We start from the raw sequence: 27,565 nt of genomic DNA on the forward strand, positions 1-27,565 counted from the left end.
TAAAAAACAGTAATTTCTCCGCCAAAGCAGTCAGCTATTGTCACGGTATCTGTAACTGAGCTTTTGTCACGCTGCATCAGGCACTAGAGTTTGGCGACAATTTCAAATTAGCTTCAAACTAGAAATCAAACTTGTAACAAATAAAAACACAATCTTTAACGTAATTGCATTGAACACTCAACAGCTTAAAGACTTTATTTATTTATCGATATCGATTTATTGCATTTTTTTCTCAACAATTATCTGCTGCTGTACGTATTGCTATATTCTATTTTAGTTTTGGCTCTTGTTCATGTCTGCAGGGTTGCATTTGCTTATAACTAATTAATAATTAAAATTGAATTTCGAAAATCGCGGATAACTTTGTTGTGGGCGTATGTATGTTCTCTTGCTGTCATTGGCTTGAGATTATGCGGAATTTAAGAAACTGTTAAATTTGTTATCTATTGATATTCGTGTGTTTTTGGATTGCTAATTTGTTAACAACAATTATTGTTGATTGGCAACTTCTTTGGATTAAATGCACTTTTCATATTGCTGGGAACCTATTATTTATTGCTTGGTTGGTTTCTGTTTCTGTGTTGGTTAGTGTCTGTTAGTGTTGGATATACCCGCTTGCCTCACATGGTTATAATGTGTAAATATATTCATTCCTCTACTATATAAATACATTTGTGTTATTATTGTTAGTATTGCATTGGTTTGCATCTTTAGTTAATATATTTATCTATTTAATAGCCTTGCATAAACGTTACTCTGATTTGTTTGGTGACACGCAAAAACAGTGTTGTAAATTACAAAAATATAGATTTATTCGTGTTGTCTGTTCTCGAAACTGAAAGCTCTGTAGAACCCGAAGAAACGCAACAAATGGATTATGATGTAACATTTATTAGCTTTGTAAGTTGTTTTAATTGTTGTTTTTTTCATAGTTTTCTTTGTTTTCACTTATTACAATACAAAAGGTACGAAAGGCGCGAGAAATTCCAATGGGATTCGCGGGGATTCCCTTGGAATTTACACTAAAAATTGACTTAATTGTGAAAAGTAAACAGAAATTAGGGTATTTTCGATTTCCCAAAAGATGCTTAAACTTAAACATGGTTTTCATCCATTTTTGTAATTTTTTGGGGATTTTGTGGGGAAGGGGAATATTCCTTCTTCTTTAATCTTACATTTCTACATTGCTGGAAAAAGGTTAAAGTGAATTTGGTAATGTAATCCGACTCAATTGTCTATATACGAGTACTACATACATATGTATAGGAAAACTTGACTGAAAAGCGGCAACTAGTTCGAGTATCGGTATCTTTATCTTTTGTATTCATTTCTCTTAATATTTGCGGGGGCTTTTAATGGGGTTGGGGTAGGGGTTGAGAGTGGAGTTGGGGTTGGGGTTGGGGTGTACGGGTATCTTATAGAAGGACTATCTCCCGTTACTCAGCGCGACAGAGCAGCGAGGCGAAGCGGAAGAGCCGCATCCAGCTAAAGAGCTTCGACTCGATGAGATTCTCCTCCGCCGTCGAGGTCGTCATTGAGACCCGCGACGAATTGGAGGATTTGCTACTCCGTTTCTGCTGCATGATCCTGGGCGAGCTCATTTTCATTATCGAGTAAGTCGTCTTGACGGCTTCTGGTTGCACACGCCACAAATGTGGGCGTGGGCTACGGCTGGCACAAGAGTGGAACAAACGAAACGCAAATGCTGAAAAGAGAGAGAGAGAGAGAGACAGTATTATTCGAGTGCTATTCAAAGTGGCTCAGTCTGTTGAGGAGCCTCCCAAGCATCCTCCACATTCGAGTGGCTGCCGTGACACTTGAGCGGCAGTCAGCAAATCCCAGAAATCCTCTCCAAAAACTTAACAGGATAGAGGATGAGATGAGGTAGAAGGGCGAAAGAATGGACATCTTGCCAAATAAACTCGGAAATAATAAAAAATATATCACAGTTGCAAAAGCTTTTTAATTTTACCACTGGAATGAGTTGTTTAATGGTTTCACAACAAAAATACTCAACTCTTAGAGTATACCAATTTATTTTACACTCCCCTCTAGAATGTCTAGAAAGCTCCATTAAAGACATGTCCAAATGGAACTAGTTCCTCAATAGAACTGCTGCTCACCTCTAATCGAAATGCTCCATTGCCTCAATCATGGCGTCACCTTCCGCCACACAATCACACACAGAGACACCCATCCATCCACATCACATCCCATAAACGAATCCATGCACACCCATCAAAAGCTGATGACCTTGCTCGATGCTCAAAAGAGAACCGAAACCCCCCCTCACCACCGTCCCAAAAATGAAACGGTTGCATGCTCGCTCCAGTTTCTCCAGATCCAACCAAAGCTCTGCTGTCGACGACGAGTCAATGACAAAAGTTACATTCGAGAACACATATGTACATACATATGTACATACATATGTACATACATATGTGACAAAAAGAGACACAAGCGAACATATACGAATACACATATGTACAATGTATGTATGTATGTACAGTTATACAAAGAAATAGAATTGATGTTTGCTTTAATTGAACAAAATCCTGCTTCTGTATGTTTTGCCAGGAGAGAGGGCAAACGGAAAGACTACATAAGTTCTACGTCATTTGCAATTATGCAATGCCTCATCCCTCGTCCCACACATGCTTCTCCACCCCCTCCTACCAACCGCCTTGAAGCAGCAAATTAATTTCAATTTCCAGTAAAACCAAAATTTGTTCATACATATGTATGTACATACATACATATGTATGTATGTGCAAACTCAGCGCTTTTTTCTCGGTTTCGTTTCTGTCAGCCCAAAAGTGCAGTCCGTCCCCCGCTCATATAAAACATTTCCATATATCACGCAACAAAAAAAAGAAAACAAAAAAGAAAACAAAAAAGAGATAAAAAAAGAGCAACGCCAGCAGCAGCAGCAGCTTATTTCGTCCACGCGACAACATAAAAATACTGTGGCTTTTGCTTAATCTTTGGTTTTCTTTTTTCCTGTTTTCTTGCTAAATAGTTTTCCATTTTGTATGTTTTGTAAGCATTACTATTTTGTAAATATTTTTCTGCTCGAAAGACGCCTGCGCATTTGCCTCAACTCATTATACCGTTACGATCAGAGAGAAATAGAGTGAGATAACGGGAGGTAAAGTTGTTCCATGGTATGGTACAATGGGTGATGTGGAAAAGTCTTTTGACCGAAATGTTTTTGGCGAATTGGAGATGTAAATACTGAAATATAAAAATGTCCATCAACTAATTATAGAAATGCTATCAATTAAATGATTTCCAATTCCAAGAGCATTTAAAGTTCATTTTACATACATATTTTCTTCTTTTTTTTTCATTTCGCTTGAAATTTATACACATTCCAGGCACTGCACTGTCCTCTGCCCACTGCTCTGCCTATTACACTTCTTCTTCTGCTTTTGCCTTGGCGCTGCTGATCCTCTGCCCTGCCTCTGCCTTACTGGTGATCCGCTGCCCTATCTCTGCTCCTCCCCTGCACTTGTTTCCATTTCGTCTTGTGACATCAACATTTTCGGGAATGAGAAATATTTGTTGTTCTTGTTGCGCTTTAATCTTTTGATGGGACAAATGCAGCTGCTGCGCTGTCAGCTAGATATGCTCAGTGTGTAGAGCGAGACAGCGGGAGAGAGAGCGCGCTGGCGTGGGCGACTAACGGGGCAACACGATGCTCGCCCACGTTTACCCCCTTCCACTGCCATTCCCATTCCCTCTCAGTGACACTCTTTTTTTTCTGTTATGTTTTGTTCGTTGCGTTGTGTCATGTGCCAACAAGAAACTAATGATTGAACTTTTTCACCCCTCCCTCCCTCTGTCGCTCTCTCTTTTGGTCGCTCTGTTCGATTACAATTCCAAGGCATTTATTTTATTGCCTCTCCCGCTGTCCAATGCCAAAGTATGTTAAAAAGGTGAGGCAGTTCTAGGCAACAAAATTCTCGCACATATTCCCAGAGAGAGAAAGGGACTTTGAAAAGTGGGAATGCTTCACCCCATCTTAAAAGATCTTGGCTCTGCTGCTGTCGCTGCCCTTGCTGCTTCTGGCTGTCCTCTGCCTCTGCCGCTGCCTCTGCCAGCACTGCGGGGCGTATGCGTGATGTTTTTATTGCCTTTAAATTAACCGAATACCGTATTAAAAGAGGAAGAGAGATGGGGCAAAGAGAAATGGGTGCGAACATGCAATACTTTAGATTGTCTCTGCCCCTAGGGTCATGGTGGTATTTCGATATCCTGGGCGCCACACCACACATCTACCCCTTAGAATTTACGAGTGTCGAGTGTTGGGAATCGAATGTCGCCGACCGCCGTCAGTGGGGTAATTTGTGGCCCATCATCGCGTGTTCCGACATTTCTTTGCTTTTTATCACCCCTGCAGACATCGCAATATATTTTAGGGCCTTCAATAGGTGTCCAACAGCTAATAATAAATATGTAAGTATAAAATCTGAGAAATCTGTCTGTGTTCTGTTTTATAAGCTTTAGCAATACATTGCTTCCTAATAATTGTTTAATAATATAACAATACCTAGAGCTCCATCGTTCCCTTCCCTCCCCCTATTCTACCGCTGGCACTTTGTTGCGTTCTATTTCAAATATTTTATATTTTCCTCCTAATTGGCTTCAATTTTATGGTTTTGTTGATTGCAAGTTGTCGCTTGTCACCGTCGGCTTCTCGCCCGATGGCGGCGGCTCACATTGACCCACTTGGCTCTGCCACCTCTCATGCTGTGTGCAATAGCCCCAACAACAGCAACAACTAACATCTGAAAGCACAACAACACACACCAACGACAATAACATAAGTGCAGTTTGAGCCTGTGCCAAATTCAATTATCAATTTGTGCTTTTCATGCATTTTTCATTTCATTTCCACTCGCTTTCCTCCTCTCTTTCGCTGCTTGACAATTCCAAACGCGAAACTTTTGTCCCGTCCCCAAAACTGACAGCTGAAAAAGTGAACGATAGGAGGGAATGAAAGGATTGGGGGGAATGATTGAAGAGGGAGTGGCAGCAGCAAAAGCAGCAGCATTGCAGTGAAGTTGACATTTTGAGGGACATGGCAGCAGCAGCAGACCCCTCCAGAGTGAAATGCCGTTGATCAAATTGGTTAACCTACTTTTCAGTACAATAGAAATAGCAATGCAATGGAAACTCGAATTTTTTACTTTATTCCGAGCGTATGTACATACGTTATTCTTATTTTCAAATATCTAAGATCTACATATGTATATGAAATTCGAGTCTCTCCTGAAATAACCCATACACTTATTGGTTATAATATTTACCAATATCTTTTCTTCATCCATTAAATATCAGTATCATCTTCCTAATTCTTCTTACAAAATATTCTTCCATTGCTTTGTTTTGTGTCCACCGAGTCCATTGTTCACAGATCATCGTAGTGGCTATCACTGTCGCTGGCTTAGATGTCACTTTAGTGGCTGTCTCTGAATCTTTCTGCCTCTGTCTCTAGTGTGCGGTTTCAATTGCATTTCAAATGAGCGTTCCTCTATTTACCCCCCACCCCACCCCGGAGGAGGAGCGTTATCAAGCGCGTGCCAGTTGAGTGCGTTCTCCTCTGACAGACAAAACCGCAGAGAGACCCTCACCACAGCAACAACAACCATCATCACTCCCCCCCGTCCCGACTGCCACACTATCTATCTGCCTCTGTCCTATAACCCTCTATCTCTCTCTCCCTCACTCTATTCCACTCTTGACATCCGCCTTAATGAGGCTTCAATATCACACACAACTGTCCTATTTGTAACTGCTTGTTACTGCTTGTAAACTGCTTGCTTTACTGTTAGAGAGAGCGGGAGGGAGAGCAATAACTGCTTGCTACTGTGGCTGCTGGGAGAGAGAGGAAGAAGAGTAACGGATTGAGAGATCTTTTTCTAAATAGATAACGATATCTAATTGGGTCAGACTGTACTTTAATACGCATATTACGTTTGATTGATTCAATGGAGCTATAAACTGGAAGGCCTTGAACCACTGGGCGGGCTCCCGCTGCCTCCCCTCAAATCGCCGCCTCTCCACCACTCAACGGTTACATGACAAAATCTTTTCACGGATCTCGTCGTAAGCTTCTTTTTCCATTTCGGGGTGCGGTATGATCTCACCAAAACCAATGGCAAACAACAAATATGACATCAGAGGCGGCTGGACCCGTTCAACTTGAGGCGACAATTAGAAGGCAATACATATTTAAGAGATACGAGTATCTCATAAATATTTACTACTCACATAGATAATTTGAGTATAAGTGGATGAAGAGGCCAAGAGGAGGAGAAGATATTTATATTCTCCGTTTTCCAAAAGCAGTGAAGATGGGAAAAAACCTGAATAAATATTTATAAGAATGCTAATTTCCGATTGCAGTTACTGCAGTAACAGTAAAGCAGGCAAAGCAGGAGATACCGAGAAGAGATGTAGGAAGAGAGTACCCAAGAGATGGGGCAAGTGATCCCAGATGCATTGTTTTGGCCCAGAACCGCAGTCAAGCAGCGCGAGACGAGACTTGACTGGGAGGGCCTTTTCGAGAGAGCGAAAAAACCGCAGAAAAGGCGGCAAGTGCCCTAGGGGGAAGCACCACCCCGCGATCCCCCTGCCCCAACGACACCGTAACAGTCTAGTTAACTTGCAACTTACAAGCGAATGTATCTACAAGATACTTTACAATACCCCCACCACACCATCCGCGTCCCATGATGGTTGCCTCCCTTTTTGTCTATCTATCTCTCTCTCTCTCTCTCTCTCTCTGTCTCTTTCTCTCTGTGTTGACTGACTTTCGAAACGTGTTGTCATGTAAATTAACAAAAAAGAAAAAATACCCATGTTGCGGGTTAGCTATGGAATGGTACTGGTACCCCCCCGTACTACATGCAGCCCATGTATCTATGCATCTTTGAGATACACAGAACAAACACCGCTGCCGCTGTCGCTGCCACTGCCAGCCTGAGAAAGACAAATATAATTGACAATGGGGAGCAGCTGGAGTGAGATGCAAACAGCAGGGACAACTCCGTTTAAATGGAAAATTGTTAGAGAAGTAATAGCAAGAGCAGCACGAACAAAAAACCAGAGTCTGAGCCATCATTCAGCTGTTCGTGGAAAAGTTTAGCCAGCAAAAAGTCCGCGACAATTTACATTCCTTGCTGAAATTGCTTCTGTAGTATTAATCCAAAGGCAACCCTTAGATGTTTGGGATATATGTGGTTAAATCTTGTTGGTAGGTCTGGTATAGATGTCAGAAATCAGTAGCATCAATGTGTCGCATCATGCACACGCAGTGTTTGTTGTTTTCCCAATTCCCTGGCAATCTCACTTGTGCGTGTCGACCATCAATGTGCCGCGTCATGTAAGGACGCACCACCGCTGCGTTAGAGCTGTAAGATCTTTTTTGGGACCACAGGGCCACATCTGTTCGTACTATAATCTCCCACATAGCAATCTCAAACCGAATTCCTTCTTCAATCTGAAACCACTGACCCAAAAGCGGAAAACCTCCCATTTCCAGACACACGCCTCTCCTCTGCACAAATCCACAACCAAATCATGCCCCAAAGCAATTACAGACAAAGTGCGATGCAAGAGGGAGAGAGAGAGGAAGAAATGGGTGGCACGGCACTGTTCTGTTCCCCCAATATCCAATATCCACTATCCATTTCCTGCTCTTTTGCATTGAATGTTACGCATACGCCACGAAGCCAATACAAATGCAAATATTATATCATGATTGCGCATGAAATGCCAAGTAAACAATAATAAACACTGGAGAGCAGGAGTCCGAGAAAGAAAGACCACAAGAAAGGGTGGTGGAGGGGGGGGGGCGAAAAGCCAATAAACAATAAGCCAAATGAGGCCAACGAAATATTCCTGAAGAATATCGACAAAAGAAGATCCGAAGTTCAAAGTTGGCCAAAAGAAATTGCTCGGTCAGCGGCGAGTCGTCATCGCTGCTCGTTCGCTCATTAGCTAAAACCCAAAAAGGGCCAGGCAGGCCATTGTGGCCGCCAGCCTCGTTAGCGATGGAGGGGCCAGAGGGGACCCCAAGCATGGTTTTATAGTCGATTTAACCTCTTACATAATGATGGGAAAATCTTTTTGTCTTCAAGCCTGATAAGAAATGCGGCTCACAGCTCTTCTCTCTGAACCGCAACGAAATAAAGCCGGAAAAAACTGAAGAGCAAAAGAAAGATACAGTGGGGGAGATAGAGATAGTGTAAGAGAGAGAGAGAGAGAGTGCGATAGATCGCATTGCTAATGGAGGGAAGGCCACTGAACAATTTTCTGGGCATCATTTGATGGCCCATAAAATGGTCTCGAACAAAATTAATGAATTACTAATGAAGTAAACGAAAATTAAGACCCAAATGAAATTCAAATGAAGAAAAATACCAACAACAACAAAACAAATCGAATGAAATTTAAAACAAATAAAAAACAAATGAATTTCAAATGTTAGGAAAATAACACATTAAATTTCAATTGAAGTTCAAATCACGGGCACAGTGGTTTCACGTTGGAGAAATGTGCTTGAAATTTCAGATATTCAAATGAAATTCTTTTCAGAGAAAATAAAGGATTACAGCAGCATTGTGGCCCGTCATGCACGCGGAATGTATTTGATTTTCGATTCTCAGACACTTTATTCGGCACTTTTCGCATTTGTTTCTTATTGGGGTTGTGGATGAATAAATCTCTGAGAAATGGGAGCAAGGAAGCAAGAAAGTTTTACTAATTTTCTCTATAAATTCTTTAGTAAAAATATACCATAAAATGGCATACATTCCCCCCCCCCCCCCCCCCCCCCCCCCCCCCCCCCCCCCCCCCCTTCCTTAATCTGTTTCCTTGGACCTTTGAACCACTGTGTTGCCTGTCTCTGCTTACTTTTCGGAACCTTCTGCTGTGTTAGCCATCGAATGTGGGCTTTTCCAATGATTTTCCTCACTTGACGGGGTTTTTCTCAAGTGTTTATCCGACGTGGCAACTGCATAGTTCAGAACATTTACGAGTACTTGAAGAGCCTTCGAAAGATAAACAGAGATGACTCGGTAGATTCTCAGAGACCACACGCACGCTATGACGCCTGACCGACATATTTTGCATATTGTGGATCAACCTTTCCGGTGACCTTTCGCTGCAAGCTCAAGCATCATGGGGTATCGATTTTCGATTAAATCTAATTGACATGACAGGGCATTTCCACACTCCCTTCTTTCCGGTCCTTCTCTGCCTGCCCGTCTGTCTGTCTGTCAGTTTGTGAATTTCCTCTCGTTTGTTCCGTTGACCATTTTCAATTTCCATTTGACACGCTTTTGGAGTTTTTTTTACTGAATTTTCCTACCCTGGCTTTTCCGGGAGCCTAGGCTCCGGCCACGCCTTTGTTTTCCATTGGCTTAAATGTGTAAATTGTTGTAAATAATTTATGCCGCTCATCGTTCGACCTTCAGCCTTTTTTTTTTCTTTTGGCAAAATTGTTTTTGGGGCTTATTGTAAGCCCATTGAAGCCCCAAAACGAATTCTCATTAATTTCCACAGCTAATCTCAATCAGTCAAAGGCTCCTCCTCTTAGCCCTATCCATATCCATTCCATTCCATCCATAACTCAACAACGTTGAACTTTTATCGAGATTTGAGTGACAAGGCTCATTTTGGTAGATGGTATTTCTGTTGGGTGTTCTGTTCTTCCTCTTTTTCCTTTTGTTTTTGTGAGTAATTCCGTGTTTGGTTAATTGAATTTAGTTGAATATAAACAAGGAAAAGTTATCTCATTATCTTTGAATTGGCAACAGCTAAGGATTTATTGGCCTTTTTAGTACATTTATCTCATTCAGAAATAATCGTTCGCTAGGTTTTGGCTTCGATTTTTATTTAATTCAGGAAATTCAATACTTTATCTTAAATATATAGTGTCTGAAATGCTTGCTTCTATGGTTTCAAAGTTGTAATATAAATTACGGTTATAAAAATATATGGCAATAGATCAAATCCCAAGAACTTTGTCTTCTGTTTCATGATTCATCATAAAATCAAAAAATAAATACGAAACTTTTCCATTTCCAAACACACACATACACACACATCTCTCTCTTCTTATCTTCCTTTTCCTCTATCCAGTTCCGCTTAGACCATTATCGTAGGTGGGGAAATAGTACATAAGTATGCTTGTTCCCAGCGGTGAGGGGTGGGGATAGGGGGGCATGGCATCCAGCAATTTGTTGCTGTCATTGATGATATTTGTGGTCTACTTTTTGTTGCTCTCCTTCTACATTTACTCAAACTTTTACTTCGACTGTTACTCCTCCTCCTCCTCCTTCTTTTTTTTCGTTAATAAAAATGCACTTAGGGGAAAGCAGATGGGCGACGAAGGCGGGGCGATGGAGGTGGGACGGGAAGGAGTATTTAGGTAATGCTTGCATTTCTTATCAGTTTATCCCCCGCCGCTCTCTCCTGCCCATACAGAATTGAAGTTTGAACGATTTAATCTGGTCTGTTATTTGGTTTTCTTTTCATAGTCATTATGCGTTTCTGCTTTTTTTTGGATTTGAAGAGCAAATATTCATTTTCCTTCTCTTTTCCGGGTAGTGTGATAAATGTAATAATACAAACGACAAACTTTGATAAGCTTCAGTGAGGGGCGGGGGGAGAGAGAGTGTGAGTGTGTGTGTGTCTGCCCCATATGTTGGTAATAGTTTCGGTCGAGGGATGCCAAGTGCACTTTACGATATGATAAGAGACGAATGCCCCAACAGAGGAGTTGACCTAAATCGGAATCGGTTTTGGTTTTCCTCTAGCGTATGATATGGTAAGTACATACAGTGGAGCTACGCTAGCACGAACAAAAGCCACTTCTTTTTAGGGATTGTCCCCCCAACAGCTGTGAAAACGTTATGTATTTAATGGACAAAATGTTCGATTTGTGGCCTAAATGCTGCTGGCTCGTTATCATTAAGGCGTTCACAGAAAGTCACTTGATGAATATTAATTATTTCGCTTTATGAATGTCTCTCTGCCGTGCAGAGAAAACAAATTAATTAAATTATAACAATTCCTCAACATTTATGCTGTAATTCATGTGGATGCTGGGTGGCTGAGGGGGTGGTTGTAAGGCATGGCAGCATGTGAACCAAATGCGGCCCATAACAAAAGGCCATTCCACAGAATGCTCATTGGCCCAAATATGTACAATCCGCGCGACTCACGCGAGAGAGTCGATTCGGATAAACAAAGGGCAAAAATGATTAATAAAGTGGTGCCAGAATAAGGGAAGAGCAAGGGAAGGGAAGGGAAGGGCAAGGTACCTCTCATCTGGTGCACGGAATACAGATGAAGTGACATAATTGAAATGGAGCACTGGCACTGGCACTGGCACTGGCGCTGGCCCTGTGGGGTGCAGTGTGCAGGGAAAGCCCTGGAAAACTTTTCATGTGAACTTATTTGTGGGCGGATGGATGAGGAGGGTTGGGGCCAAAAGTAATCAACGGCCATAAAGCAGAAAGAAAGAAGGAATTTCTTCAAAAATTCTTCTTTTTTATTTCGTTCTGTTCACATAAGTGCGAAGAAATGGTTTCTTTCAAAGTTTTTGCAACAAATATTGTGTAATCAAGAGGATAACGAACTGGAAGGCAAAGTTTTATATTGAAAGAATTCATTAAACTCAAAAGAATTTTTCCAAGAAATATTTCAAACTTTCACGGATTAAGTACATATATATATATGTATTTATATATAAGAAATTGATCAAGAAAACGCAACAAGAAATTTATATATTCATATATATAAATATTCATACATTAATTTTCATTATATCATTACTTCATTACTAAGAAATTCCTTTTTTTGACATACGAGTGCTATTTTCCCTCCAGCACATAATAATAAATAATAATAAGCCATTTTCCTACTTCCTTAGAATAATATTGTAATAACCTACTTTTCCTCTTTCCTACGAAAATCAATTTCCCAGCTTTTCCACTACATTTTCCATCAAAAGAAAAAAAGTCTGCAAGTTCCCTTTCATGTTGTGGCACCCCCCCTGCGCATCCCGATGTCCTTCTGTGATAAGAGGTAAGAGGACCCTGGACGGGATAATCGGGGCTTAGCTAGAAAATGCGGAAGTCGAAAAAGCCGCTCATTCAAATCGGAACTTCTAAGGGAAATGCGACAAAAAACTTCATGGAAAGGGGAAGGGTGGCGGGGCCCCATAAAACCAAATGAAAAACGAGTCGTGATTTACGCTCGAGTGGGAAACACACAAAATATACAACTTTTTTTCTTGATTACGTAAAATGCGTAAAAGAAATAGAAAGAGAAAACGAACCACTTGACGAATTTCAAGGACACGTGCAGCCCCCGCAAGGACACACGCAACACGAAAAAACACACGGTCCCACACAACGTTATACAACACTGGAAATAAAGATAGCAGCAAACTTACCGTAAAATGCAAGTTGGCAGCTCCCTTTTTGTTAACGCAGCTTCCTATTTGTAGCGTTTTAGATTGTTTTTCTTGGCGAATGCGTAGGCTCTGACTTTAATTTCGCTTGGGCTTCCAAATGAGATTTGTGTGGAATCGAGTACAGCTCAGAAATCAGTACACAAATATATTTTGCAGGAGATAGACCTCAAACAAATTTTCAGTTCCAGACAAAATATTAGCCAAACGTCTAGTTGTTGTTTCAAAAGTAATATTTTTCCGATGAAAATATTTTCGAGCTTCGGAGTGTAATTTTTCGGATCGCAAGAACCGTCGGGGAATCGAAAGAACTAAACGCGGCGAGCTCTGCTGAGTGAATGACAACGCGTCGCGCAGCAGAAACAGAAACAGGGACAGCCGACAGCCGACAGCCCCAACTTACAGAGCGAGCGCCAACAGTGGGCGGCCGAGCAACAAGCAGCGTGACAGAGAGAGAGAGAGAGCAGTCCAGCAGGTAAGTTTGTTGTTGCTTATCGCTGCATTTGGCTCTCTGAAATTCATTCAAGCAGCGGCGTCACTGAGTGCAGCGCTGCTCAGAGCAAAAACAGTTATAAATTGCCTGAAATGAAGCATTTTTAGCAATTTTTCATTCACACATTCGCCTCTCAGCCAGCGCTCTCACGCTTTGTCGTGCTGCTGGGCTGCAGCTTGCTCTCTGCCATGCTCCTCTCCCAATCTCCAATTCTCTCTCGCTCGTTCGTTCTGTGTGCTAGCATAAAATGCAAAGCCAACTAGTTGTTGTTTCTGTTGGGGGCTTATGTAACTTTTGGGGCATCGAAGAACAGCAATGTCTCAGGCAACGTTGAAGGGCAGTCAGCGACCTCGTTCTAGAAAAGAACATCCCCGCAGGCCCCTCTCCCACAAGAAGAAGCAGCAGCGAAAAGCGCGTAATATAAACATGCTGTGAGAGAGCGAAAGAGCAAAAAGAAATGTAGGGTTTTTGCCATGCAGGCCACGGAAACCCGAAATGGTTGTGTGTGGAAAGGGGTTGGTGGGGGTTTAGTGCTTGGGGGGGGGGGGGGGGGGGGAGTTGAGACAATGCAGTGTGTGTGTGTGTGTGTGTGTGTGTGTGTGGTAGGGTAACATCAAAGTCATGCCAAATTGCGCAACAGCCACAGAGTTGGTTCTTGGTAACCTGCTGACCAGGAATGAATGGGTAGGGAGAAGGTTATGACTATTTGATGAAACGGGAAATTATTTCTAAGTATTCCTTGTCCCCCGCACACTCTTTGGATATCCCTTGGAAAAAACCGCATCCGCATTTCGGTTGCTTTCCCATTTGCAGTCTCGCAAAATGACCCAAATCCTGAACAACCTCTCGTGCACCTTTTTATGGACTTCCGCAGCAATAGATCTAGCAAAACAATACACCCGTAGCCTCTCCTTCCACCGCAGCCCATCGTACTGCAATTCTGCTCACACTGCAGCCAGTTCAAGCGTAATTTAATTTTGTGCGCCATTTATTTATAGGGGTCTGAAAGGAATAGAAGGGAGGTGGAATGGAGCCAGTCGAGCCAGGACCCAGGATACTTGTATCTGCGTATAATTTATGGTTCCATTGCAAATTAGGTTAGGTCATAGGTATGGAGAGAGGGGCGGGGTAGAGTAAAACACCTGTGCGAGGGGCCTGGATAGCCTCAGCAGCAGCAGCAGCACTTACCGTTATGATTTTGTACTTCCTACATCACATCCGCACTCTCATTTACTAAGAGTCTTAAGTACTTCCATGCCTTTTCATGCTTTTACCTCAGCAGCATCGTTTGGCCAGGGCCTTAATCATACCCGAGTAAGTCAACTTTTGCTCCCACTGTCTTTCTTTTGTTTTAATACCCTTGTTTAATACCGTGATTGTGTCCAGATGTTTGCAAAGCAAAAGAAGGAAACCACTTCGACACCACAAAGTGTATTTTTTGTGGGATAAAATATGTAAAATCATTTGAAAGTCAATCTGAAAGCGCTTGGGGGGGAAAGGGTATCAAACGACTCGGAGTGCCGAAGTTACCCTGCCATTCTTTGAAAGGCATGTGTTTTTGCCACCGCATTGTATCGAGAGGGAGAACAGGAAGATGAAGAACATGCGTAAAATGCGTTTTAATTGAAAGGAAATGTTCAAAGCACATGTGCAGCTGCTGCGATGGGATGGAGTGGGGAGCGAGAGGAGGGATGCTGCACTGCTAATTGAATTACCTTTCGTTTACTTTTCCCGTTAGAAATGCCGCCTAGCTCTCGAGCTGTGTGCATGTGTGTGGCTCTTTGCTTTGCTTTTCATTTAATATCAATTTTTATTCATTTTTGTTGTCTTCTTTCTCTGCTCCTCTGACCCAATTTCGTTTCGCTTTGTGCATTTGCAGCTGTCTCCGTCTAGCCCCTGTGCAGCCAAGAGAGCGCGTCAGAGCGCAGTCCACTGCCAGTGCCGCTGCCAGTGTTTTTTATTTCTTTTAAGGTGAAGCACTCACGCTCACGCTTTGGCTGTTCTCAGCGAGTCTTAACATAGGCGATTATTGTAAGAGCGAATTCTAGCAACACCTCACCTTATACTAAAACACTTTTTCAGATGACGCTGTCGCTGTCTCGCTGTTTCTCTCTCTTTCGCAGTTGTCATCAACTGGCATTTTCAATCAAATAAATCATACAAAATTTGGTAACAGGAATTGTTTTCACTAGATTTTGGCTTAGATAAAAGGTTTTTTCTGGTGGGTTGGACTTTCAAATGGTTGTGTCACGACAATATACTGCAGTTGGACACGTACATATGTACATATGTATGTATTTGTATATATTTGTGATGTGCCCACGCATGCCCCCAGCTTCACGCATCCGAACAGACCCTTTCACTTATTAACGGAAGTGTCCTTGAGTGGGGGCCATGTGCGCTGAAGGCAATGATGGCATGGGCTAAGAGGACATCCCCACCCACACCACTCTAAACCGTTTCCACTTTCTCTTTCTTGCAGTGATCCACGATGGGGGGCGGTGATGCCGACAACGGCAAGAAGATTTTTGTGCAGAAGTGCGCCCAGTGCCACACCGTCGAATCGGGGGGCAAGCACAAGGTTGGCCCCAATCTAAGCGGCATTGTGGGACGCAAATCCGGCTCTGCTCCGGGCTTCAAATACACAGATGCTAATCAAAAGAAGGGCGTTGTTTGGAGCGATTCGACGCTGGACGAGTACCTCAAGGATCCAAAGAAATACATACCCGGCACTAAGATGGTTTTCGCAGGACTCAAAAAGGCCGAAGACCGTGCCGATTTGATTGCATACCTTAAGAAAAATAAGTAAAACATTTCGAAACAACAACTACACATACACTAACACTATCCCTACGTTAATACCAAGAATATAAATATATACACACACCTGTGTCAAAAGTAGCTCATTTGACCAACACAATACAAACGTTAATGCCAAGAATATAAATATATACACACCTACCTCAATTAGTTAACCCGCCCTACATGAAAATAACTGTCCAAATATTAAAACACAACACAAATTGTATACGCTGATTAACTGATTCAATTATACACCACACTACACTGATATAATGATATATGGAGAGGAAATGGTTTCCGCAAGAAGTGAAACCGCCTTACATATCATCATTTAAATAATACATTGAGTTAAAATAACTGTCCAAATATCATAGGCTTACCGAATTAGCACACAGAATCAGAAATTGTATACGCTGATTAACTGATTCAATTATACACCACACTACACTGATATAATGATATATGGAGAGGAAATGGTTTCCGCAAGAAGTGAAACCGCCTTACATATCATCATTTAAATAATACATTGAGTTAAAATAACTGTCCAAATATCATAGGCTTACCGAATTAGCACACAGAATCAGAAATTTTATACGCTGATTAACAGATTATACACTACACTACACTGATATAATGATATATGTATACAGAGAAAATGGTTCCCAACAAAAACATACACTTACAGACTTATACTATATACAAAAAAATTATTGTTAAACGTTTTATTAAACTGCAAGAAAATGTAAAAAAAAGATAAGCAGAAGTTATTTTATTTCAAATGCGCGGCTAACAGAGCTGCGTGATATTTTTGTAGCAGTGAGCATCTTAGCGCAAAAGTATCGAGTGAAGATGGTATCGATGAGTTATTGGATTTGAGCACCCTGGAAATGGATATTATAGAACTAAGAGAATGTTTGTCATTTCAGGCTCCAAGATATGCAGAAACTAGTCAGTCTCTGTTTTAAAGCTATCACAACGATATTTTGAAGCTTTTTGTCTTCTTACATAGACCAAGAATATGTATCGGGATCGAGATATATGTATATACAAGACACTAAACATATGCATGAATACGTCTAAAACATATCAATCTGCGAAAATGTTTTAAATAATTACGTTTGAAAGCAGCTTGGAAAACCATATTAAATTTACGAAATATGGTATAGAAATGCACATACTCACTTATGTACGTTTCCACTGATTTTTGTTGACTTGTTTTGTTCAAACCTTGTTATAAACAGAATACAATAAAAAAAAAAACGTACTTAAACGTAGCTTATCTTGTAGAAAATGTATTCATCAATGGACTAAAATTATGCAGTCAGAGCAAAGTGTGCTATCTAGCTAGTAATATTAAACCGAAGATCAAAATCGAGGAATATGGTTTTCGATCATGGACAGAGAACGATTAACCCATTGTAGACCAGTGGAAAAATCCACTCCTCGAAAATTATGAAACTTGAACAATTTTAGTGCAGTTCAAGTAATATACATAGTGGAAATGTTGATTGTAGAGAAAAAGGAAGGATTAATCTACAAGAATAATTCACAAACAGTTTTTTCCGCGGCTTAACTCAGGTTTTTAACCTTTTTAAATAGAGGGGGTTTGAGTGGGTTAAGTTGATTCAATCGAATTGAATCGAAACGCGAATATTCACGGACTATTCAATCGCAAAATAACTGTCCGCAGCAACGGTTTGTGTTCAATGTAAGTAGTGGGTGTTTTTAATGAAAAATTAAAGTGACGTAAATATTAGCCAGCGCTATACAATGACAAGGTCTCAAGGCAGATAATAACGGAAAATTTGTAACTTCCGCATGGCTCTTGCATAATTTACAGCTGTACAAACAAATTGAATAGATTCGATTCGCAAGCGAATAATCCAATTTTTTTGGGGGTTGATTCGGTGGTTATATAAACTCGTCCTTGTGAGTGTATATAAGAGTGGGATTTCTGTACAAGTGTGAGAGGTTGTTACGAAAAATTGTGTTAGAATTTTCCAAGTGCAAAAGTTAGCAATGACTTATTAATTTTAAAAATAGCCTGGAAGTCACATTTTGCCATTGAAAAAGAGAGCTTCGCGCGCGAGACGATTACATGAACAGTAGAGCGAGAGAGAGAACGTTGCCCGATCATCAGCTTGTCCTCTCTCTTTCGCTTTGGCAAAAAAGAATATCAGTTCTTGGAATTTTAATGCTTCCCAGCTCCACTAAGCCCGCCACGTGGTGGCTAAACGAGTTCAATACTCTCCGCGATGCATGCCCCTTCAATTTTTGTTGCAAAAGAAGATTTCACCTTTACAGGAGTTGCCTTATGTAACATTCTGTGTGGAGAGGAAATTGCTATGCTGTCCTAGTTTTCACTCATCTCTCTTTCTCTCATTCTCTCGGCTGCCTTTGGCCCCCTTCCAATTACACTTTCTATAGGGGGAAAAGTGGTTTTTCACACTCACGCAGTGCTAAATGAAAAGTTCTCTCTTCAAGGCCACCACCAAACCAGATGTTGACATTGCTGTTGCCTTTCATGTAATTTATCTCCCCCACTCCGTGTGCTTGCGTGCGTTTGTGTAGGTGACTTACTCATTAATGAACCCAAAGTGTATGAATACAGGGTGCAAAATTTCCAGACTCCGTTCTACGGATTTCCAGAACAGTCGATCTGTAAGGGACCGAAAGCTTAACTCACCAAAGCTAGTCTCCCCCTCTGGTTTCAGTTTTCGAGTCACCCAAATAGAGAAATAGCGCGAGTGCCTCACCCTATATGAAAGCGCCTTGCCTCTTTGCAACGGCACTTTGTACTCATGCTCTCCCTTTCTGGGGGCGAATTGTTGTGTCGCTCTCAAGTTCAAATAGTTGCATGCACCGCAATTAGCCGCATTGGGAATGTTGGATATAAAATAGACCCTGCTGATCCATCGCTTTTTTGTGCGATGGTTATATAAACAATTCAAGTTTTCCATTGGATGCTTCCTACTGAAGTTAGCCTGTTGCTGAGCAAAAAAATAATTCTGACGCAATGAGTAATTCTCACCGTCAAGAGTCAGACGAGGGCGAACTTCGAAAGCGTGTGTGAGAGCGTAAGCGGTTGAGGGCAACAACATGTGACCAGAGTAGAATCGTCTGTCTGAAGCTTTTTCGAGATGTCTGTGGGTGTGTATGTCTGTGTGTGAGTGCTGATGACGTTGAATGGAGCACGCGTGGACTTTTGAGATGCGGAAGGGTGCGTAGATAAGCTAAAATACCAGTTAGATAATGGCATTGTATTCTAATTAGTATTTACCTTATCACAGAGCTTATACACCCGCGTAATGCATTTTGAACAGGTTCTAGTTTCTGCTCATTGCTTATCACCTGTTTACATAACGGGGCAATGGGACAAACACTTTTTTCACGGCACCCACTAATCATTGATTTTCTTTTTCTTCAACCTTTTAGTCGAGTCCGTGTTAACACATAAAACACACACATAATCCATAATGGGCGTTCCAGCTGGTGATGTTGAGAAGGGCAAGAAGCTGTTCGTGCAGCGTTGCGCACAGTGCCATACCGTGGAGGCTGGTGGCAAGCACAAGGTCGGTCCCAATCTGCATGGTCTGATCGGTCGCAAGACTGGCCAGGCTGCCGGTTTCGCATACACGGACGCCAACAAGGCCAAGGGAATCACCTGGAATGAGGATACCCTCTTCGAGTACCTGGAGAACCCCAAGAAGTACATCCCCGGCACCAAGATGATCTTCGCCGGTCTGAAGAAGCCCAATGAGCGCGGTGATCTGATTGCCTACCTGAAGTCTGCCACCAAGTAAGGCGCCTCCCGAAAAGGAGCCTGTACTTTCATTCACCTCACCACCCTAACAACAGGATGTATTATTGTGTTCAGTCACAGCAACAGCAACACCAACAATATGAACAGCAGCAGAAGCAACAATTACATACAGACCTAAAAACTACAATTATGTTAATTATAAAGTTTAAATAGGAAAATTTATTATTTAATTTAAATAAAAAGTGGAATACTTAATTTAAAGCTGAGGAAACTTGTGACAACCACGTAAAACAACAAAAAGTTAAATAATAACAAAAACAAAAATAAAACTGTCGGCATTTTTGTTCTATTGGAAGGAAGGAAAACCATTTGCTTTCGTTGATCTTTAAGTCCCAGTAACTTGCACGGATCAAAGAGTACCGGGAAAGAGGTCTATAAGTTTTAAGGGAACTCCCAACTCTTAATCAGACACATTGGTTTCTTAAACGATAAAGAGAAATTTTAGATTGCAAACAAAAACTAGCCTGATAGAATTTGCACTTAAAAATGCCAATTCAAAGCTTCCATAGTCAAAACTTGTAGATTATAAATCAATATTTCTCTGATAGGGTTTTATTCAACCGAGCAATTCCGAAAAGCTAATCATACAAATAGGGTTCAAAATTCAAGAAAGAGAATTTGTGCAAGAAATATTTCTCTGATAACGTTTTATTCAAGCTTAATTAATAAAGAGAAACCCCTCCCATATCACGTGCTAAAGACCTATGATAGTAGTAACTGCTACCAAACAATAAATAGAGGCCCGTAAGGCACTTAGTTCTAATATCTCGTGCCTTATATAACACCTGATATTGAACTATGGAACCACCTCTCAAAGAGAAACCAAAACACACATTGAATCACGATTCTATGAAGTAGATAACAAAAGAGAGCACAAAAATTGGTATACAAACTGAAATCCTCTCTTAAAGATTAGCTCATATCATACATACTATTTCAGAATGGAATACTCTTCTTTTATTTATGATTACCGAATATCCCACTTATTGTAGAACAATAAAATTTAGATTTTCAATATATTTCGCTAGTTTATGTATATTTTTTGTTTTACACTCGCAAAAATGTGTTTCATACACTTTAATAACAATTGGTTAATGCATTTAACATTTCCATTTTCGCTTATTTATTTTAATTTAAAATGAAAGAAATACTTGATAGGTTCCTTTTACAATATATTTTCGATTTCTTTAGTTTTTGTTTTGTTTTGTTTTGTTTTGTGGGTGCGCTGAGGCGATTATAATACAATAGAAGTGCATAATCATCTGGTTTAGACAAAAAAACTCTGTACAGCGGCGCACACATAAAAAGTAAGAACACAAATAATAATAATAACAACAAAATATGTAAACAATCAAATGGGGCTGTCGTAGGGGATATACTCGTATGCATCTGTATTTTCTTTGCCACTATTTGAATTGTCTTTTTGGAATGCCAACAAAAAATCAAATTGTTCTCTCAATACGCGTTCTATGGGGCTGGCCTTGGGCAGGGGATGGACTAACAAGAACTTAGTTTAAACAGGGAACAAACATGCGCTTAAATTTAGCACGAACAAACATCATGTAAAATGTGGAGAGAGGAGAAGTGGAAGATGCGATGCCCCTCCACAGCTCTTATTGTTGGTTAAGTTTTGCTGGCTGGCGGCCTGGCTAAAAAATATGTAGGTAGATTTTTTGTAGTGTATTTGTGCATGGATGTTGGATTGGGGGTCTTAGGCCTTGCCAGTAATGACGGCAGCACCTTGTTTCTGGTTCTCGTTTTCCTTCTCCAACTGCTTTCCGAGGTATTCCCTGATAAATATAGAGAGAAGCATTGAATACATTGAATTTTGAATGGATCTTGAGATGGATATGAATTTTGGGGTATTATATCACAACACCTAGAGATGGATATATGGGCAGGAATGAGAGTTGGCGAGTCCAGCAATCGTACGTACCAGTTGTGTACCATCAGCTTCTGGACGGCCAGCAGGGCCTCGTACCGCACATTGGGATCCTCATGGCCCAGATGCTGCATCACAATCTGTTTGCCGCCCAATTGCTCCAGGACACTGGAAACGAGAGATCCGATTAAGATGAGAGCACAAATAGAGAATGTATTTTGAGCTTACTGTTTGCCGCGGGGATAGTGACGCACATACTCTCCAATATCGAAGCAGGCAACGGATAGAATGATGGCATCCTTGGAGGTCTCTAGCAAATGTACCAGAATGCGCAACAGTTCGTAGTTCTTTTCGTTGAGGCGTTGGGCATTCTCGCGCCAGAACTTAGCCGACTTGTGGACCGGCGACCATTCCAGGCGGCCGCTGCGCACCTCAGTGGCATACTCATCGAAGGAGCTCAGATCCTGGACCGAGTTCTGCAGCTTCTCGCTCAGATACTCCACATCGGCGGTGATGTCCTCATCGTCAAAGCGACGCTGTTCCAGTATGGACAGCTGCTTCAGCACCTTGCACTGGACCATGGCAATGCAATGGTCCTTGGCCACCGATGAGTCCTCGGGCTTCTCGATCAGATTGCGGAAGACGGCGAGGATAATGCGCGTGACCTTCTCCTTGGCACAATCGCTCAGTATATCGGCCAGTATGGGGATCACGCTGAACTTGTTCATCTTGGCGGCCAGCAGGGGGTTGAAGGTCAGCACCCACAGGCAGAAGATCAGCTGGTATTGCACCTATGAATAAGAAATCGAATTTAAATTGGTACAAACAATTTACACATTTCAATTTCAAACTCACCTGAAAGTTGACGCGAGTCGACAGAATGCGGATCAGAGTGCTGATACCATCAACACCCACAAACGCGAAACGGTACTCATCGACGCGCAGCATCATCTGGAGGCAACGGGCCACCGACTGAATGTACTCGTTGTTCTGGGGGATCACGAAATGACGGAACGATTAGTTGTGACTTTGGGTGAACTCTACGATGCTGGTATGATCGTTAGCGGTGTTAGTTATGACGATACTCGATATCAGCTGAAATCTACACATGTTTCACTACTAGCTACAACAACAACGAATTACTACAAGCTACGCACAATAAGATAATCTGAGAATAACACAGAGAGAGTGGGGGTCGAGGGTGACGACACAGAGAATTGTATAGATTTTTGTTCCTTACACCGTTTGATTTTTTTTTTTCTTTCTTTTGTTCTTTTGTTTGAATTGTTGAATGGGGTATTTTGGGGCTTATTTTAGTGTATTTTTTCACCAGCACCAGTTTTGGGTTTACCGTTGCACCACCTTTTAATGATTTTATACACTGCTTGACAACACTGCTTCCTTGGCGTGACATACGGATGCGCCTTCTCCTGCTTGCTCCTCACGCGTTATTAGTTTGGTTAGTAAACAGTTACGACTCGAATAATCGCCACACAAACGCACAAAACGGAATGCAGTCGGCGGGTATTATCGTACATAATCCTCATAGTTCATTAACCGTATATGTTTTGGACGGACAGACAGACACTTGGATGTTAATTTGGTTGAAAAAGTTTGAAATAACATCTTAAGAAGATATATTTTAAGTTGACTTCGTAGGGAGGATTGTAATTTCTTTACTGATTGGGATGCTCATTTAGATAAATAAAGGAAAACATACCGTCTTAATTTTGTAAGAAAGATTCCTAGTTTGGTAAACGGGTAAAAAAATAAATAATTCGGCAAGAAATCATAATCAAATTTAATTTCAACAAGTGTTATAAATGTTGAAATTCCATTTGTTGATATTTCTATTCTTTACCAATGTTAACCATTGTTATATTTTTCAAGTTTCTAAGCTTTTGTCTGCCTTCAAATTGTCAATGTCTACCGACAGCTACCGACCGTTATTCTTATCGAAATTCATTCAGCGCCTCTGCTCTCCTGTGTGTGTTTGTGTGCGATTATTTATCAGTGTTTGTGGGTGTGTAAATAAATGTTTGGTTTTCTGATGGTCGCAATTATTTGCATTGTTTTTTTTTTCTTTCTGTGATTTGGAATACCGGTATAGCACATTTGCTTTCCTGCTGATGCGCCTGCTCGCTGCTGTTGGGCACCTGCCGATAGCTCTCGTTGGCAGAGACGACCAGCTCTTGCTCATGCTGATGCTGGAGCTGCGCCAGACTGGGACTGTACTGGTGGCCATGGCCATGGTCTTTGCTATTGCCATGGAGTCCGTGGGTGTGCACGAGTATGGTCTGGGTCCGCTTGGCCAGTTGAGCCATCTCTTGCAGATAGGATGTGCTCTGGGTCGGGGGCAGTAGGGGGCATATATTGGTGGGGGGGACCAGATCAGATCAGATCATCCACAGAGAGACGATGGACGTCGACATATCGAGAGTTTAATCGATATTGTAGATGGTAAATTGCATATAAATTAAAATACATTGGTTCAGAGAAGTTCAAGAGTGCAGCAGAACAAATAGTAAATAGATGGACAAGACAACAAAATAATTAACAAAATGATCGACCTTCTGTGGTGCTTTGGTGCTTTGGCGCTGTGGTGGTGACACGTGACTCACGAAACGGGAACGGCAGCACGGAATGGAATGATCAAGATGAAGTATCAGACAATTTCAGTATATGGTATACACGAATCGAATGTGGTTTTATGACAAAATTCAGTGTGCTGATGAGAAGAGAGCTTAATGTTGTTCAATATTCAAAAACGAGCTGTTAAAGTTGCAGAGATGGCTCATTTGTAGAGTTCTCACGGGTGGTGTGTTGTGGTTTGACGATGGATGTGATTGTGTGGGTGGTGTCTCTGAATGACAACGGCGACTGCTTCTTTGCAGAGTTTTCTCTTACGAGTGTATCGTAGAGTATTGTTGGGTTCATTTTTGGCTTGGTTTGGTCTTAATTTAGTTTAAGCAAGCAAAATTGCCAAAGCATGCACAAAAACATATAAATTCGAATTAAACAGAGTTAGGATATCAATTTAAGACGGGTTTTTAGTGGTTCAAGTATTGACAACAAGTGCATTGATGAGTCGTTAGTCTGTTTTCAACTGGAGTCAGGTATTCGTAAAATCAGCCATGCTATATTATGTCATAGGATAGGTTCGATCGATTTACAGATATAAAAAACCAATTTTGCTCTGATTTGTTTAAAAAAAAGGCTGGGTTAAATCCTTGAATGTTCAAAAAATAACTCTTCTTTGAGTAGGGTTTACCACCAGTGCAGCATTTACAAAATCTTGAATAGCCTCCACACATGCACTGCGCATCTCTCCCAGCCTAAACATGCACTGGGCAACGCTAATCACAGATGGAATGGTACTCACATTGCTGGCCAGTTGGTCCTTAAGGAACTGCAAGTAGAAGTTCAGGTCAGACTTGGGCATGGTCTCATGACCCCAGCAGGCGAACTTGGCCAGAATCCGGGACGCCATGTTGACGATGAAGCCATCCTGACGATTCAGTAGGTTCAGGAAGGGACCCCAGATGCACTGCTTCAGCTTGCCAGCCGTGTCGTGAAAGAGATCGACACGTGAGCGATCCTCTTGCAGCAGATCGTCCAGCAATACGAGTATATACTGGATGGTGGAGTCCTTGGACAGATGCGAGACTAGATTCAGCAGAGTCTTGACCACCTGACTAGAGTTTTGGGCCAGAAAGGCGGCGCGTGATTTATCAAGTGCGCTAATGGCACGGTAATCCTCCTCGCTGATCATCTGCGACTGCATATAAGAGGCCCAGTTGATGGTCTTGGTGCGAATGTCGGCTGCTTGTTGCTGTAGCACCGAGGTGGCAGCAATCATGTCTGGAAAAGTCAAATGAAAACCTCACAATTAGGGGCGAGGTGAGGGTGCTGCTCTGGCCAGCCCAAAGCCCACCCTCACACACACACTACAGATTCGATTTTTCGCAGAGGACGGTTCGGGAAAACTTACCGATGTTTTCCTCGGGCAAATACAAAGCTGTAGTCATTGTGCTGGCTTGTCTAAACAGATGGATCCTTCGCAAAATGGGGTGTCGCTCTGGCACACGAATTCGAGCACAGAATTTATGAAAATTTATTAAGTTACCAAGTGATTTTCACACTACTACGAACAGAAAATTCAGCTGACTTTGGTCTTGTGACTGGCCCAGTGTGACCGCGGACTTATCGTCCAAATATACCGTCTGGCCCTCAGAAATATACCAAAATACACCGTCTTATTTTAAAAATATACCGGAAATATACTGACGAATTCATGTTTTATTTTACATTTTATTTTATTTTGGCTAAAAAAAGGTTTAAACAAACAATTCCAATCAAAAAAACAGTCCCAATGTTGCTGGTATTTGAAGACATGATGCTTGTATAGGCCTTTGTATACCCTATTTCGTTAACTTTATATGAAGATGAAACGTAATTTATAAAGACCTTTGCTCAAATTGATATGTTTTAGACATATTCAAGTACATTATTAGTATCTTGTATATATTTATCTCAATCCTGATACCTACGGAGCCTGGGATGACAAACATTTTCTCAATTCTATAACATCCATTTCCCCCAGGGTATGTGTGCATGGAATGGGACTCATTGTTGTGAACCGGTTATTACGACTAATTCCTGGTTATTCTTTCTTCCGTCGAATATTACTAGCTATATAGAACATTAGAACATATAGATGTGTTATTACCTCGCATACCTATTCAACTATGCAGTTCACATTTCAATGCAAAAAAAAGCGTTGCAATTTTAGAAATTCCAATGCAACGCCGTTTCCCATTTGTGAGCAGGGCGAGCGCTATCACGGCGTCCTTACAGGGCTCTCTGTGGAGATATCAGACTCTACCCAGTCACAGTCGCTCCATGACAATGGCTGCTATGGAAAAGGCAGCAAATCTCGAGGTGGACCGGCATCGGGTGATGAAGATGAAACGCTACTTCTTGGACTGGAAGAGTCTTGTTTTCTGGCCTACTACTTGAAAGTACTCGACATAAAGAACCTGTCGGGCACAAGTGTGGACTGGGAAGGATTCCTGAAAGTTGCGCAGGATCTAAACGATAGATTTGTTGAGAATTTGGCATGCTATTTGTATTTGAAATCCAAAAATTGGGTGATCAAGAGTGGAATCAAATTTGGCGGAGACTTTCGTAAGTTATTGGGAAGCCAATGTACGTTTTATTCTAAAGATATGCCGTCCTGTAGTTATCTACAAGCAAAGTCCGCGGAATTTCCATGCCAGCTTCTTGGTCATTGTACAGACTCACTCTGATCTGGATTACTACCAGCCAAAGAACCTCAAAGGAGTCCAACGAGTGGCGGAAACGTCCGACAAGGATGTACTCCTGCTGACAGTCAGTCAACCCAAGGAAGATTCCTCCGATATAGCCACACCCGAAGCGCTCAAAGAAATATCAGTCACGGAAACAATTGTACGTCGCTTCAATTATTCATCTTTCGTGCAAAGTAAACAATAACAACCAAACTACTTATGTAAGGACTATATTTTCTCCACGCGGTGCTTTTTGGGTATGCCAGTGCTGCGATAGTCTGACCGCTCCTGCAAATAGATTTTCCTGCACTCCTCCTTGAAGGCCTCGTTCTGATACCAAAGCGTCAGACAGTCCCTTAGTGCAGAGTTCTCCTTGCGACATGTCGCCACCATGAAGATGCTGCTGGTCTTGCAGCACGCCTCAAAGTCTGCGACTTCCTTGGTGCAGAGCTCAGCCTTTGCCCGGTCGCGCATAATCTTGGGTATCAGCACCTCGACCTCCACCTTGCGCAATTTTGTGTCATTCGGGTCGCCTAATGGTAGAGTTCCTGGTTAATGGACTCCACAGACAATAAGTAGCCAGAGCTTACCAAGTCCGTGAGGATTGCGTGGATCAACCGGTTGTTCCAGGTAGCTCATATTGTTTATATAAAATAAATATATATTTGTGCCAGCTCTAGTGTGACCGTATGAAAATCATAAAATCTTGAAAAACGAGGGGGAACGTTGTGAGTTGCTGCGGACACCGCAACTCTACATTTATACC

The 27,565-nt window shown here is 41.7% G+C and overlaps 6 protein-coding genes across 8 annotated transcripts; 3 read left to right on the forward strand and 3 right to left on the reverse strand.

The window, feature by feature from the left end:
- Positions 1 to 790: 790 nt before the first annotated feature.
- LOC108163566 lies at positions 791 to 12,562 on the reverse strand. The gene is made up of 2 exons (XM_017298933.2): positions 12,473 to 12,562; positions 791 to 1,705 (listed from the first exon to the last, which is right to left on the reverse strand). The coding sequence occupies exon 2, from the start codon at positions 1,605 to 1,607 to the stop codon at positions 1,437 to 1,439; it is 171 nt and encodes a 56-aa protein (XP_017154422.1). The 5' UTR covers positions 1,608 to 1,705; positions 12,473 to 12,562; the 3' UTR covers positions 791 to 1,436.
- Positions 12,563 to 12,870: 308 nt separating this feature from the next.
- Positions 12,871 to 16,011, forward strand: LOC108163565 (cytochrome c-1). 2 transcript variants are annotated; one of them, XM_017298930.2, is made up of 2 exons: positions 12,871 to 12,965; positions 15,466 to 16,011. In XM_017298930.2, the coding sequence occupies exon 2, from the start codon at positions 15,475 to 15,477 to the stop codon at positions 15,790 to 15,792; it is 318 nt and encodes a 105-aa protein (XP_017154419.1). In that variant the 5' UTR covers positions 12,871 to 12,965; positions 15,466 to 15,474; the 3' UTR covers positions 15,793 to 16,011. The 2 variants fall into 2 exon arrangements, with proteins under 2 accessions (XP_017154419.1, XP_017154420.1); XM_017298931.2 differs by lacking the exon at positions 12,871 to 12,965 and adding an exon at positions 15,250 to 15,273.
- A 1,376-nt stretch (positions 16,012 to 17,387) lies between these two features.
- LOC108163300 (cytochrome c-2) lies at positions 17,388 to 19,848 on the forward strand. Its single transcript, XM_017298511.2, has 2 exons — positions 17,388 to 17,493; positions 19,221 to 19,848. The coding sequence occupies exon 2, from the start codon at positions 19,262 to 19,264 to the stop codon at positions 19,586 to 19,588; it is 327 nt and encodes a 108-aa protein (XP_017154000.1). The 5' UTR covers positions 17,388 to 17,493; positions 19,221 to 19,261; the 3' UTR covers positions 19,589 to 19,848.
- An 859-nt stretch (positions 19,849 to 20,707) lies between these two features.
- LOC108163299 (V-type proton ATPase subunit H) lies at positions 20,708 to 25,679 on the reverse strand. 2 transcript variants are annotated; one of them, XM_017298509.2, is made up of 7 exons: positions 25,482 to 25,679; positions 24,873 to 25,351; positions 23,593 to 23,835; positions 22,346 to 22,480; positions 21,719 to 22,281; positions 21,545 to 21,658; positions 20,708 to 21,398 (listed from the first exon to the last, which is right to left on the reverse strand). In XM_017298509.2, exons 1-7 carry the CDS (start codon positions 25,516 to 25,518, stop codon positions 21,320 to 21,322), a joined length of 1,650 nt encoding a protein of 549 aa, XP_017153998.1. In that variant the 5' UTR covers positions 25,519 to 25,679; the 3' UTR covers positions 20,708 to 21,319. The 2 variants fall into 2 exon arrangements, with proteins under 2 accessions (XP_017153998.1, XP_017153999.1); XM_017298510.2 differs by lacking the exon at positions 23,593 to 23,835 and having other exon boundaries at positions 25,482 to 25,677.
- A 418-nt stretch (positions 25,680 to 26,097) lies between these two features.
- On the forward strand, positions 26,098 to 27,015 carry LOC108164028 (tRNA-splicing endonuclease subunit Sen2). The gene is made up of 2 exons (XM_017299603.2): positions 26,098 to 26,677; positions 26,733 to 27,015. Exons 1-2 carry the CDS (start codon positions 26,239 to 26,241, stop codon positions 27,002 to 27,004), a joined length of 711 nt encoding a protein of 236 aa, XP_017155092.1. The 5' UTR covers positions 26,098 to 26,238; the 3' UTR covers positions 27,005 to 27,015.
- Positions 26,946 to 27,500, reverse strand: LOC108164029 (COX assembly mitochondrial protein homolog). Its single transcript, XM_017299604.1, has 2 exons — positions 27,390 to 27,500; positions 26,946 to 27,332 (listed from the first exon to the last, which is right to left on the reverse strand). The coding sequence occupies exons 1-2, from the start codon at positions 27,436 to 27,438 to the stop codon at positions 27,028 to 27,030; spliced, it is 354 nt and encodes a 117-aa protein (XP_017155093.1). The 5' UTR covers positions 27,439 to 27,500; the 3' UTR covers positions 26,946 to 27,027.
- Positions 27,501 to 27,565: the final 65 nt, after the last annotated feature.

This window comes from Drosophila miranda, chromosome 4 (genome assembly GCF_003369915.1).
Source record: "Drosophila miranda strain MSH22 chromosome 4, D.miranda_PacBio2.1, whole genome shotgun sequence".
Classification (NCBI taxonomy): domain Eukaryota; kingdom Metazoa; phylum Arthropoda; class Insecta; order Diptera; family Drosophilidae; genus Drosophila; species Drosophila miranda.

Coding starts and splice junctions, on each gene's coding strand:
- LOC108163566 (XM_017298933.2), bottom strand. CDS start 1,607: ATGAAAATGAGCTCGCCCAGGATCATGCAGCAGAAACGGAGTAGCAAA.
- LOC108163565 (XM_017298930.2), top strand. CDS start 15,475: ATGGGGGGCGGTGATGCCGACAACGGCAAGAAGATTTTTGTGCAGAAG.
- LOC108163300 (XM_017298511.2), top strand. CDS start 19,262: ATGGGCGTTCCAGCTGGTGATGTTGAGAAGGGCAAGAAGCTGTTCGTG.
- LOC108163299 (XM_017298509.2), bottom strand. CDS start 25,518: ATGACTACAGCTTTGTATTTGCCCGAGGAAAACATCG. Junction 23,836..24,872: donor AGGACCAACTGGCCAGCAAT/GTGAGTACCATT, acceptor CCCCCGACCCAG/AGCACATCCTATCTGCAAGA. Junction 22,481..23,592: donor AAAGCAAATGTGCTATACCG/GTATTCCAAATC, acceptor GTGATCCCCCAG/AACAACGAGTACATTCAGTC.
- LOC108164028 (XM_017299603.2), top strand. CDS start 26,239: ATGCAGTTCACATTTCAATGCAAAAAAAAGCGTTGCAATTTTAGAAAT. Junction 26,678..26,732: donor CAAATTTGGCGGAGACTTTC/GTAAGTTATTGG, acceptor GCCGTCCTGTAG/TTATCTACAAGCAAAGTCCG.
- LOC108164029 (XM_017299604.1), bottom strand. CDS start 27,438: ATGAGCTACCTGGAACAACCGGTTGATCCACGCAATCCTCACGGACTT. Junction 27,333..27,389: donor ACGCAATCCTCACGGACTTG/GTAAGCTCTGGC, acceptor CTCTACCATTAG/GCGACCCGAATGACACAAAA.